Below are 12,855 nucleotides of genomic sequence, written 5' to 3'. Positions count from 1 at the left end.
TTAAACTGTTGGGCACGGATCTGACTGAAATAGTGATTACATGGCACCGCAAACAGATCGGTTGTTTTTTAAAAGGTGAATTGCTGCTACAAGGGGTGTGATAGTTTCTTAATTTGTAATGGTTTGGCGAAGTTAGCAACGTGACCAGACTTGCAGAGCCTTAGCGCGAGTGCAAGCTCCAACTTCCTTTGAAAGAACTGGGCAAATTCAGACATGTCAAAAACAACCAACGAACTCCTGGCCCCCTTTTCCTGTTTTCTGCAGTCGCTCGATGAAGCTATGAGTTGACTTTAATTTTCCTAGAAAGAAGCCGTGAAAGCACATCACATTTTCCCCTTTAAATTATCATAAATAATTATAAAATGATAATAACAAACTGGGAGAGTGTTTTACTCAAAATCCTTGCAACAACAGGTGAGATAATTTAGCCCCCCCCCCCCCCCCCCCCCCCCACAAGACATCTTGTGGGTTCCTTTGGCAGAGTCAATCTGTTTGCTAGGTCCTTTTAACTAAATGTGGACCCAAATACACTGCTGCTGTGATTTCTTTCATTGCTGGCTGATAATGTCAAATCAGATTACACAGTCTGGGTCATACTAAGAGGGTGTGGTGTAGGTTGGAGGGCTAAACATCACTCATAATTTGTGAGTCTACTGATGGATGGCCCAAAAAAGACAGGTTGAGGGATACTTACTTGCTTTGCACTACTCCTTTAATGAAAGCCTCATGGTCACATTTTATCTGTCACACTTAGCCAGGGATGCATCACACTGTTGCACAGAAAAATATAGAATATACTGTGATGAGCAGATAGTCTGGAATCTGGCTGAGGCAAATGACCTCACTCTCTCCTCAGATAATCACTGTTTATTTTACAACAAACAGACACGTGCATGTACAAACAAGGGTCAGGTGTCCTGTTCACCCAATACCATTTCCCATACATTATCAAACACTGCACCTCTAACAGTGCACATGACCAGAATTTAAGTATATCCATCTTTCCTTTTCATTGCATTCTTATTGTGGTCATTATGTGAATCAAATACTTCTTTGTTTTAATTTACTGTGTTTGAGCTACTCTCACCTGCACCAAAATGAGCAGACCACCACTGTCATCTGACATAGAAGTATCTTATTATAACCACTGGTGGGCCTAGTAGTAAATTTACAAACTGGAGCTCCACGGTGTTGAGCTGCTTTCCCATTTGATTAAACGTGACTAGGATGAATGCATAACATTCTAACTGAGATTCCAGATTGTCTCTTTGTTTCACATTGTGCTTAATCTTGAGGAAATGAGAATGACCCGAAAAGTGTTAGAGCTAACACTGCCAGTAATTGAAGTCTTTTCATCAGTCTTTGGAATTGCTTCCTGCCTTTGATCTTTTGAAAGCTGCAAGCAGACATCTTGTTCCATAATCCTTCTAAAAACACCCTTTCAAGGGTAGCTCACTACCTAACTGGATAACATTACTTTCCAAATCAAAGAAAAATTAATGAATAAATTTAGTATCAAATACATCACATAATGTGCAGACTTACTACTTTTTATCTATGAATGGATTGTCTCACACAAGTCAACCACTGCCTTACTCACTAGCTCCCAGCTAATTAGCTGTTGGTTTACATAGCCTTTTTTCTTTGTAACAGTACTTGACTAGCTAGCTATCTAACAGTTCATTTTCTTTTTTGCTTGCCATTTTTTATGCCTCACTTCCTCATTGTGGTTTGCATTGTAGCTAATTAGCTAGCTAGATACCTGTCACTTAAATAACTGACACATGTCCAGTGCTGTCCACTCTATTTTATCAGTCATCCCTATCAGGAGTAAACACATCACAGATTTTATGTTGAGTCAGAAATAATCAGTCATCCCTACATTTTATCACCTTTAAGTGAAAATAGCTTGAATACCTAAGCGATCAGAATGTTTGTGTTCCTGACGTTTTACAGTGCATCTGCATTAGCATGAAGTCTGAAGAGTGAAAACTGAATCAATCAAAAGAAACAAGGCATTGTATCTCACAAGCTAAATAAAAGTCTGCATACTTTGTCATCCCTGCAGTTGTTCTTTAGCTCCTGTTTTGACAAGTTGCTAAGCAGGAACCTACAGGGAAGTTGTGACGAAAGGAAAAGGACAGCAAGGGGTTTATGGGAACATGCAGTGATGGTACTTTCGTTATTTACTGTGGTGCTACACAGGAAGAAAGTAATCGAATGTCAGGCAGCAAAGGAAGTGATCATTTGTGTGTCCTATCGTGTCTTTTGAGAAGACAGGAGGCAGCAGAGAACAGAGCTGGAATCAATTGCAATTTAAATTGAAATTCATGGGACAATTCATGAATTTGCTTTTTTTTTAATTTATCAAATTCATCATGAATTGGAATGGAATTTGAAGAATCTTCAATCATCCGAACTGAATTATACGATACTCATATTGTATACTTTGGAATTGGAATTGGCATTTTCTACTTAGAATATTGGCATTTTCTACTACAGAATTAATTTACTTTGTATTTGGACTTTGTAAATGGACTACATTATGTTTTAAATGATTTAACCTTATTTATCCACTACAGATTGGCAGTTGGAACAGTGATATTACATGTACAGTATGCAGCACTTCTAATAAAAAACTTGATTTTGTTTTTTAATAGTACACTTTAATGATCACTGTCACAATGTGCTTAACATGCAGCAAAGTGTATTTACAGAGGGAATAATCATAATAAAAAACAAAAATCCAGGGCCAATTGGGACTGGAGACTGGAAACTGAGAAATTATTTCTGGAAAAAGGTGGTGAAGACACTCATGGAAAACAGTCCATTTTCTTGTAGTGTTGTATAGGTACTGTATAAATACGGATGATGCTTGTAAGGTGTATGTGATTGAACATTTGTTTAAGAAAGTGATCAGCCTGACATTCAGTAAAATAAAGTATTTAAAATAATGACCAGTTAAGAATGGGTGATAATAGGTTTTTAAGGGAGCAGTGATAACAAATAATATTTTAATAAGTAAAACACAATGGGCGAGGCAAATGCATCAAGCACGTCACAGACTGCCCCTGTGGAAGATGTAGGAGTGTGGTCACCAAAGATGCCTCAACATTAAAGTTTCAGCATATTTAATTTTGTGTTCTAGAGGATTCTGATCTGAAATTAAGACTGTAATACTGTCTGTATTGTCTGCTGTAAACCTAAGAGTTGCTGCTTGTCTGGCCTTTGAAAGTATTATTGTGTCTGTGTATAGTTTAGTGTGAAAGGTGGCAATTAAATAGAAGAGAGACGTCTTTTCTTTTTTCTGCACCATAATATAGCGAAATTTCAAACTTGCCTTATTTTTCTCTGAAAAACGACATTAAAAGTGGTAACACTACATTCATAAAATAATGACTAATGTGTACATGAATTGTATGTCATTTTTCAACCTTTGTAATGAAAAGTTGACATGAGATGACATGAAGTACTGATACACATTTCCATATAGGTGAGGGTTAGGGTTAGGGTTACAGTTACGGTTAAGGTTAGTGTTAGTTCATTTAGTCCATTTTAGATCCTTTTTGTAAAAGTTAAAGTAAAAGATTTTGGGATATAGGGGGAATTAAAATAAGGGAACTTAAGTGTGAGAACTGTATTTTTTAATTGACTTAAAACTAAAACTGAGAGGAATTAACTCTGAATTGTAATTTACTCTGAGGAAAAGAAATTGAATTGAATTTTGTAGAACTGATCCCAACTGTGAAGATCTGTTTTTACTTTTCTGATAGATGCTGGCAGATCCCAGCAGAAGCAACATGCTACTTATTTTTGCTTTCCTTCCTCTGCCATCAGCTGTCTCTTAGTGCATTGTTCTGTGTTCAGTTTTTATGAGTGAAAACCCCAGCCAACTACAAACACAGACTGTGAGTGCTCTACAAACCTTCATAATGGGTCAAGGGAACCAGCAGTCAAATACTTATACCACAGAAGCAGCATTTTAAAATGCAAGGTACATAAGGCAATTTCACAGATCATCTGTTTTTATTGAGCTTTTATTTTGAGAACAAATCTTCTAAAATGTGTGTCCTTTTGCATTCCTGATACACAGGCTGTGAAATACCCACACTTGGTGGTGGGAGTAGGACTTTCACATTGTTTGCGTTTGATATACAGACTGAAAAATTCATAAAAGTGTTAGTTAGGATTTATGTGTGAGCATCTCTTATTGTTTCCTTTAAATTCAGCAATCCTGTGTGTTCAGAACTTTATGACAATCATTAACAATCCATGAACAATCACGTGGTGAAATGTGGCTTAACTACAGACATTTCTGTAACAGTGAAAAAGTTGCCAATTGTCTGAAAATACAGTCACATTTTCAGTTTCAAACAAATGCTGGGCAACAAGGCTTAAGTAAAGACCACACAGGAAAAATGCACGCAGTGTTGTCAAGGTTGAGTTCCTTAGTAAAGGAGTTAAATCAAACAGGAACCTGAGGAGTGGTTGAGAAGGTGAAAGACCCAAGCTCATTGCATGCAGCGGCTGGACTAGGAGTCACTGCCTCTGTAAGTGTGCCGTTTTGACTCCTGCTGCCTTCTCCAGGCAGCGATGACATCATCTTCATCAATGTCCTCATCCACCGGGGTCCTGGACCTTAGCCTGCATCTGCTGATGAAGGAGGACACCTCTTCCTCTTCGTCCTCTTCCTCCCGGACCCTTCTCCTCACCTCCGCGCCGTCATCCTCGTTCCGCGAGTAACGAGGGAACGTCTTCTTGGCTGCGTAGTCCTCTTCCTCTTCCTCTTCAGAGGTGGAGGACCTCCGCATTCTGTAGCTGTGAGACTCCTTCAAGCCGTTGGAAAAGAGCTCTGTTGCCGGGGGCACCCTCCTGGAGTGGTATGATGGTTCTGAGCTGGAATCCATGTAGTCATCAGCATCAACGGCGTTGCTTCGGAAACGGTTGGAGGAGAATGAGTCCTCCACAGCTGCGGAGGAGAATCTTGATGTACTGTCAAAGTCCTCACCCTCACTGTCAAAGGAGCTCTCTGAGTACTCCCTCCTTCTGCTGAAGGTGTAGTCAGAGGACTCTGCGACCTGCTCTCTGGAGAGTGAGGACCTGGAGGTCCGAGGCTCCGTGTTCTCCACGCCGTTGGCTCGCGGGTACCGGGATGGCGCTTTGATATCGTTGAGCCACTTGTCGATGCTGCTGACCTTGTCTCTCTCCGTAGCAGAGCTGCTGAATCTCCCTGTGCGAGTGGAGGGTGTGTCCAATCTATCTCGAGTGGGGGCAGGGGTGTATTTAGCCGCAGGCTTTGACGTTGCTGGCTTCTCGTCCTCACCATCCTCGTCATTCTCCTCCTTGACCTTCTTCTTTTTGAACAGGGTGCTGCGCTTGTTGTCCGAGGCAATCTTCTGCAGTTCGTAGGTGGACATCTTCTCCCTCATCTCAGATTTCATCTCCTTGTCCATGGAGTCGAGCTTGCGGAGGTTCACCTGGTCCTGGAAGAGGCTGTAGAGGGGCACGCTGGTCTTGGTGACTTTCCTCCTGCTGGAGCCAAGGCTTGAAATGCTGGATGTCCCGCCAGCGGAGAGCACAGACTCGGCCCCTCCCTTCGACAGACTGCTGGAGTAGGAGGCTCCGCTCAGCATGGACACCTTGTCATCGTCCTGGCTCTTTCCTGCCGGGGAACGGCCCCCAAAACTAAGGACCGAGCCAGCGCGGGACGGGGGCAGGCTCCCCCCCATCATCTGCATCTCATTCTGCTTTTGGATCAGCGTCTCCGTCACCACGTTCGCGATCCAGTTCTGGATGCTGGCCAAGTTAATCCCCTCGCTGCCGACGCCCTGCATGTTGGGCAGAGGCATTAGAGGTGGAGTCATGGGTGGGGCCATGGGCATTGATTGGACGGAGCCCTGCGCGCTGCGAGCCTGAGACTGGGCAGACCGGCCGCTCTGCATGCTGAGCATGGAGGCCGTGTCGTCGGCGGTGCTCTTGGCGCCGGTGGCCATGTTCCAGAAGGCAGTGAGCGGGATGGTGCTGCCGCTGAGCGTGCTCTCCGTCTCCCAGCCGCACACGGACTGGCTCTCCTCCAGCGTGCGCCGCGATCGCTCCAGGATCTCCTCCCGCCGCTGCCTCCTCTTGGCCAGCGCCGAGTCGTGCGCCCTGCTCAGCTCCACGATCTCGTCCTTGTCCTCCTCGCCCAACTTCTTCTGCTTCTTCAGCTTCCAGCTCTGGTAGGCTGTCAGGTTGACGTCCTCCAGTGAGGGAGCCTTGGCCTCCTCCCCTTCCCCCTGCTCACCCCCCGCCGTCCCCTTCTCCGCCTCGGCCTCCTTCTTGTTCCAGCCAAACTGGATCCTCTTCACCCGCCACCTCTCCAGCGGCGTGAGCGTGTCTTTGTTCCTCTTGCAGAAGTTGTAGAGGGAGCTGGATTCGGAGAGCACGCTCTCCGCGTCATCGTCCCTGTCCCCGTCCCCGCCCTCACTCTCCTCCTCGTGGCCCCGCCCCCTGTAGCGGGCAGCGGCCTGCTCCTCGATCTCCCTCAGCCGCTTTTTCCACATGTCAGCGCAGCTGCTGTCGTCAGTGGAGGCGGTGCAGACGGACTCGGCCCGCGTGCGGCGGCCCGCCCTCCCGCCGGCCCTCAGCAGCTCCTTCACCTCCCGCACGTCGGTGCTGGTGACGCTCTCCAGGTCGTCCGGCAGGGGGCGCCGTTCCCCCGCCAGAGACTCCTCCCCGTCCTCGCACATCAGCTGGGCCCGCCACCAGTCCTCGCTCTGGTACTTCTCGTTCCTCTGCTGCCACTCGCGGATTACGCGGTCCACGTCATCCTCCTCGTCCTCCTCCTCCTCCCGTTCACCCGGCAGCGTCGGGGTGCGGGCCCCCTCACCGTCCCTGCCAGTCCGGGCCGCGGAGACCACGCTGCCGCTCAGCATGCTCATGCCGTCCTCCTCCTCCTCCACGGTGATGGAGTGTGCCTTGGCCCCCAGCAGGCTGCCGGCCTCCTCACGGCGGGCCAGCGTGTCGATGACGGAGCACTGGCTGAGGGTGTCGCTGCGGTCATCCTCGTCACGTTCCTCCAGCAGCGCCTCGTTCAGGTCGCGCAGCTGCTTCAGGAAGCCCTCGTTCGGGCAGATGGCCCGCTTCTTGCGCAGAGCCAGCAGCGCCTCCATGATGGTCATGTGGTGGAAGATCATGAGGTAGGCAGCGACCAATACCGCGGAGCGGCTGACGCCCATCACTGAGTCCACCAGCACCTTCCCTACAGAGAGGGAGGGCGACAGAGAGTCAGAGACATCAGGTTGTACACGGCATGAACAGTCTCTCCTCCACCCTCACTAAAATGGTAGAAAAACGCAGAAACACGAGTACCACAGATCCATCATATTGATTCAGTTAATGCTAAATTTGCTCAGTTGTAGGTGGCATTAGAGTTGATTCAGGGAATGGTCGATCTGAGGCTACGTTCGGACTGCAACCCAAAAGTGGACCAATTCCGATTTTTTCCCCTCATATGAGACCCACTATGTTGAATAGTGTGAACATCCAAAAACACATGAAGTTGCATTTCTTAATTCAGATTTAGGCTGCATGAATATGTGGAAATAAATATGATATCTAGCCATGCTGGAATTGAGCTTGTTTAATGTGGTCTGAGTAATTTTTACATCACTCTGCACACCCTTGTTGTTATAATTTTGTATGACTAGACAGATGTGATGTCTTTGGTTGGTGTTTATATGTGTACACAGACATTTCAGAAAGGAGGTCTGGTCACACTGATATTGGATATAGGCCACTTTGAAAAATGAATGTGAGCATTCAGACAAATAAATCAGATCTGAGCAACAATTTAGAACCGAGCATTACAGCCTGCAGTCTGAATGTAGCAATATACAGTTATACTCTGATACCAGCAGGGGGAGCCTCTGCTTTATGAATAGGATTTCAACACCTCAGCCTGGCTGGAGCTGTTGTTGAGCCATGCTGAAGGCACTACAGCACTCTTGTAACTGGTGTTAATGTTGCCCACACTCCTCCAATCAACAAGTAGGGCTCCGCTGGTGGCCCCTCCCCCAGACACACCCCCAGCCCCTCGGTTCTCACCCTTGTGAGTCAGCAGGGCCTCATCCAGGAACTCAGCGGCCGTTCGCAGGTATGGGGATATGTCAGCGCTGGGGAAGTCATCCACCTCGATGCCGTGGTACTCGATGTTCATGCCGGCGTAGAACTCCTGGCCCGTGTAGACGCCCGTGCCATGGGCCGCGTTCAGGACGTGGGTGATCCCCATCCGCTTGAGCCGTGACTTATTCACTGCCACCATCCTGCGAAGTGCAAAGGCACGCACTCAGACCGTAACATTGTAGCTATGACAATGCGGCAGCCAATCCTGGGCGACCCAGGCGATTCTGTGGGGACTCACTTCTCGGCAATGAAGATGTTGGGCCACACCTCGTCCACAGGGTTCAGGGGCGCTTCCAGGCGGTCTTGCACAAGGGCGCGCTGGATGTCCAGGACACAGGGGGTGTTGTAGGGGCTGGAGTCGTCCACTATGTCCTTCACGCAGTTGTAAAGGTCCTCCACCATCATCTGCTCCACTGCATCCAGTGTGTCCTCTGCTCCTGCTTCCTCCTTTGCCTCCCGTGGCTTCGTCTCTGGGGAGAAAGAGAGGCACTGAGGCTCCAGAACACCGAGTGAGACACTGAGACTGAAGAACACTGAGAGAATCACTGAGACTGCAGATCATTGACAGAGACACTGGGTCTCCAATTCACTGAGAAAAACATTGAGATTGCAGAATACTGAGAAAGACACTGAGACTCCAATTCACTGAAAGAGACACTGAGACTCCAGAACACTGAGAAAAAAAAAACACTACAACTCAGGGATGCGTAAATGAGTGGAACACAAAGAGGGCAGTGATGGACAGAGACAAACGGCGCTTGGTCTTATGTCCGCTTGTTTGTGATAGAGCCGCACGTGATCCCAAACTCCTGTCATCAGCACTAGCGTTGGACAGAACCATGCAATGTGGCCCTGACATTCAGAGAACAAGGCATCTGCCTCTCTGTGTGCCCACTCTTCTGTATTCACCATACAAACTCTATCTACTCTATTCTGTCTCTCTGTCTGCTGTGTCACTGCTTTATATAAACAATCCTGTTCTTCTTTGTGTGCGTTCATCTAAAGCAGAGGTGGCCAACCCTCTCCTGGAGAGCCACATGTCCTGCATGTTTTAGATCTCTCCCTGCTCCAACACAGCTGATTCAAATGATCAACTCGTTATGAACTCCTAAAGCTGCTGAATAACAAAGTGATCATTTGAATCAGCTGTGTTAGAGCAGGGAAAGATCTAAAACATGCAGGACATGTGGCTTTCCAGGAGAGGGTTGGCCACCCCTGATCTAAAGCACTGATTCTCAGTCCTGCTCCTGGGGGCCCCCTGCTCCACACGTTTTCCATCTTTCCCTGCTCTACCTACCTGACTGAACTCATCAGTGGCACTTTTGATTAGCTGAGCACACCTGATTTAATCAGGAGCATCACACTAATTTCAATCAGGTGTGTTTGGAGCAAGGATAGATAGAAGATATGCAGCACAGGGGGGGCTCCAGGAGTAGGATGGAGAAACACTGATCTAAAGTGTATTAATAATTCAGTTATATAAGGATTTTTTTTTAGAGTTGCAGTTGTGTAACTGTTGCTATGGTATCATGTGGTGATTGACGGTTATTGATTTCTCACCCTCGTTTTTGGTCTGTTTGGTGGCCAGTAGAGAGGTGAGGTGCATGGGCTCCATGAAGATGCTCTCCGTGTCTGTGTCTGAGATAACAGAGAACCTACAGGGAGACATTGGTCAGGGCCACAGTGTGGAGCATTGGTCAGAGTAGCAGTGTGGAACATTGGTCAGGGCAGCAGTATGGAGCATTGGTCAGGGCAGCAGTATGGAGCATTGGTCAGGGCAGCAGTATGGAGTATTGTTCAGGACAGCAGTATGGAGCATTGGTCAGAGTAGTAGTGTGGAGCATTGGTCAGGGCAGCAGTATGGAGCATTGGTCAGGGCAGCAGTATGGAGCATTGGTCAGAGTAGTAGTGTGGAGCATTGGTCAGGGCAGCAGTATGGAGCATTGGTACAGGGCAGAAGTGTGGAGCATTGGTCAGAGCAGCAGCGTGGAGCATTGGTCAGGGCAGCAAAGAGCTCAGAGTGGCGCAGTGGTCAGATCAGCCGTACTTCTGAAGGAGTAAAAATCTGACAGCATGATCGTGTGTACATTGGTTTAAGAATTTTTAAGCTCAAGGAAAGCGTGACCACTCATCAAATGAAAGGCACAATGCCATGTTATTAAATATGAATACACATTCAGGGAGAAACAAAGGCAATGTCATAACACAGAGGTACATGTAATTGAAAAGAAATCACACAGTATTTGAAAGCCTCCCTTCAATGCAAGTGAAGTGCCTCCTTTTACTTGACCCTTTTATGCTCCCTCCATTGTGGTATACAATGTTCTACAGTTGGAGTGTTTCTCTGGTAAAGAGTCCTCCTCGTGAAGGCGAGGCGTGAGGGCGTGGCAGCCTGACCTGCTGGGGGAGGGGCTGCGCGGATAACTGGACCTGACGCTGGTGCTGTCATCCTCCGGCACCACGTGATCCTGCTCATCCTCTTTATCGTTATGAGACGCCATGGCAACACCGTCTGCTCAGCTGAACAAACATACACGCATATGTAATGACACAGACCCACGCAGAAGTAACACACGCACACACTCGTCAGTTCGGGATTGTCTTTGACAATGGAATAGAAATAAAATAGGAATAAAAATAGCTCATACGTATATTTACTTAAAATACTGGTAAATTCCACAGGATTCAAAGTGAAACTTTTAAGTGTAATGCCCAATGTTTGTCTTCACAGACATGTTATCTGTGAGTTATCTGTGGTTTATTAAAGCAATTATCAAAGATTTTATAAATGTTATCTTTGATTTGTACATACACGGTTATCTGAAAGTTATCTGTGATATTGTGTGCCTGTGGTTTTATAAATGTTTTCTATGAGCTTGCATTTGTAGTTTTATAAATGGTGTCTGTGATTTTGTATATACATGGCATTGTTCAAGTTCTCTGATTTTGTACGATTTTGTATGTTATCTGTGATTTGTACATATGTGGTTTTATAAATGTTATCTATTGTTTTGTATGTCTGTGGTTTTACAAAATGTTATCTGTGATTTTTATGTACAGTGTGTGGTTTTAGAAATGCTTTCCGTGATCTTGTACATTTGGTTTAAGATTTTAGAAATGTTATCTCTGATCTTGTGATGGAAAGCAGAGAAACAGTATCCCTTGGGACAGAGAGGGACCAGTGCATTGGGACCTGACAGAATAGCACTAATAATGATGTTTCTGCACCTCATTATTGGAAGGCATGGAGTTTAATTGAGGTTCCATATGAGTATTCAGAAGGTGAATTTTCAGACAATCCCTAAGCACTTTACCAAACCTATACAAAGTGGTCCCATCCATGATGTCCCACCTACCACTTCCTTCCCACATCAGCTGTTCACGGCATCCCTACTCCACCCCACCCCACCCCCCCCCCCCTTCTCTTTTCCCTGTATATGATGTCCACACAAGGGGTCAACAACCTCGGCCCATGCCCAGGTGCGATCCTTTTGTTGGACTCCAAGCCAAATGAAAGTACCACTATAATCGCATCACGCGCAAAAATGGAAATTCATACGTACTGAATGCATTTATAAATAAGAACAGCAGCCAGCCTACTGGAATTCAATGACACCCCTGAGATGTTGGTGAATCACCTCGTTTGGTTTTAAAGGAGTCATGAGTCACGTTAAATTCACCTATAGCACACTAAGTTAAAAAGACTGAATGGCAAGTAGTCACAATATTACTGCACCCAACCTTTCAATGAAACCAGACCCTCGTTTATCTCTTCACTTTAAATACCACAGAGTCTGTGCCTTCACCTTTTCCACAGTCGCTGGCTGTCAAATGACAATACCCTGCTCCCCCTTCACTGTTGGCTCTCTCCTCTTTCATTACCTGTGACTTCAAGCTAAGATTTGAATCCATGTGTTCAATCCACCAGCACCATTTCACCCTGTCTTGCTAATCATCATTACACCTAACACATGTACTGGTCTGCCCACAGCTGATGGCTGAATTCACCACTATTCTGACCCGCGTTCTAGCTTGTTGCTTCTGTTGTTCTATTGTTTGTTCCTTGTGTTCCTTCTTATTGGCTATCTCTGTTTCTCTGATTTCTTATCAGCTATTTCTGTGCTGTTCCCATTGTTTGTTGATGTTCAGTAAAGCAGTAGAAACCTGTACATACCAGACCACAATGCATCTAGTGATTGTACATGTATGTTTATGTGTGGTAATGAGCGTATACCTCTGCACGGCTGTGAGTATGTGTATGTATGTGTTTGTGCGTGTTTGTTTAAGTATGTGTGTCTGTGTATGAAGGGTTTGAGTTTTTATGTTTGTGTGTGTGTGTTTGAGCATGTTTGAGTGAGTGTGTCTATTGAGTATGTGAGGCTAGGTGTATTTATAGCAACAGGGGCAGCTGCAGAGCTGTCACCATGAAGAGAGCTGTAGGCCTCAGTAGCAGTGCTGGGTGTGAGCCGGGATCGATTAAACCTTCATCAAACCTGGATTCCCATGAGCACCCCCCAGGTGAGCCACCCTCTCCCCCTTGGTGTAGTGTTAGTTCTCTTCCCCATACGAGGGCTGCTCCTTACCTGGACGTCTGCGGGAAGTCTCCTTTTCCTGGCTCTCAGGACGGGGGACGTGGGCTGTGTGTCTGGGGGATAAGGGACAGAAGCCTAAATTTAGAGGCTCCTGTGACTG

The 12,855-nt window shown here is 46.3% G+C and overlaps 1 protein-coding gene across 1 annotated transcript; it reads right to left on the bottom strand.

The window, feature by feature from the left end:
• Window positions 1–4,072: 4,072 nt before the first annotated feature.
• dusp27 (dual specificity phosphatase 27) lies at window positions 4,073–12,830 on the bottom strand. Its single transcript, XM_036544628.1, has 6 exons — window positions 12,747–12,830; window positions 10,561–10,683; window positions 9,724–9,818; window positions 8,402–8,633; window positions 8,086–8,303; window positions 4,073–7,240 (listed from the first exon to the last, which is right to left on the bottom strand). Exons 2-6 carry the CDS (start codon window positions 10,662–10,664, stop codon window positions 4,533–4,535), a joined length of 3,357 nt encoding a protein of 1,118 aa, XP_036400521.1. The 5' UTR covers window positions 10,665–10,683; window positions 12,747–12,830; the 3' UTR covers window positions 4,073–4,532.
• Window positions 12,831–12,855: the final 25 nt, after the last annotated feature.

This window comes from Megalops cyprinoides, chromosome 14 (assembly GCF_013368585.1).
Source record: "Megalops cyprinoides isolate fMegCyp1 chromosome 14, fMegCyp1.pri, whole genome shotgun sequence".
In the NCBI taxonomy this organism is placed as follows: domain Eukaryota; kingdom Metazoa; phylum Chordata; class Actinopteri; order Elopiformes; family Megalopidae; genus Megalops; species Megalops cyprinoides.
Note: the sequence above shows the minus strand (reverse complement) of the source record. Positions and strands in the feature narration are given on the sequence as shown.

Coding starts and splice junctions, on each gene's coding strand:
- dusp27 (XM_036544628.1), bottom strand. CDS start 10,664: ATGGCGTCTCATAACGATAAAGAGGATGAGCAGGATCACGTGGTGCCG. Junction 9,819..10,560: donor CGCAGCCCCTCCCCCAGCAG/GTCAGGCTGCCA, acceptor GTCTCCCTGTAG/GTTCTCTGTTATCTCAGACA. Junction 7,241..8,085: donor GGCCCTGCTGACTCACAAGG/GTGAGAACCGAG, acceptor CCCTCTCTGTAG/GGAAGGTGCTGGTGGACTCA.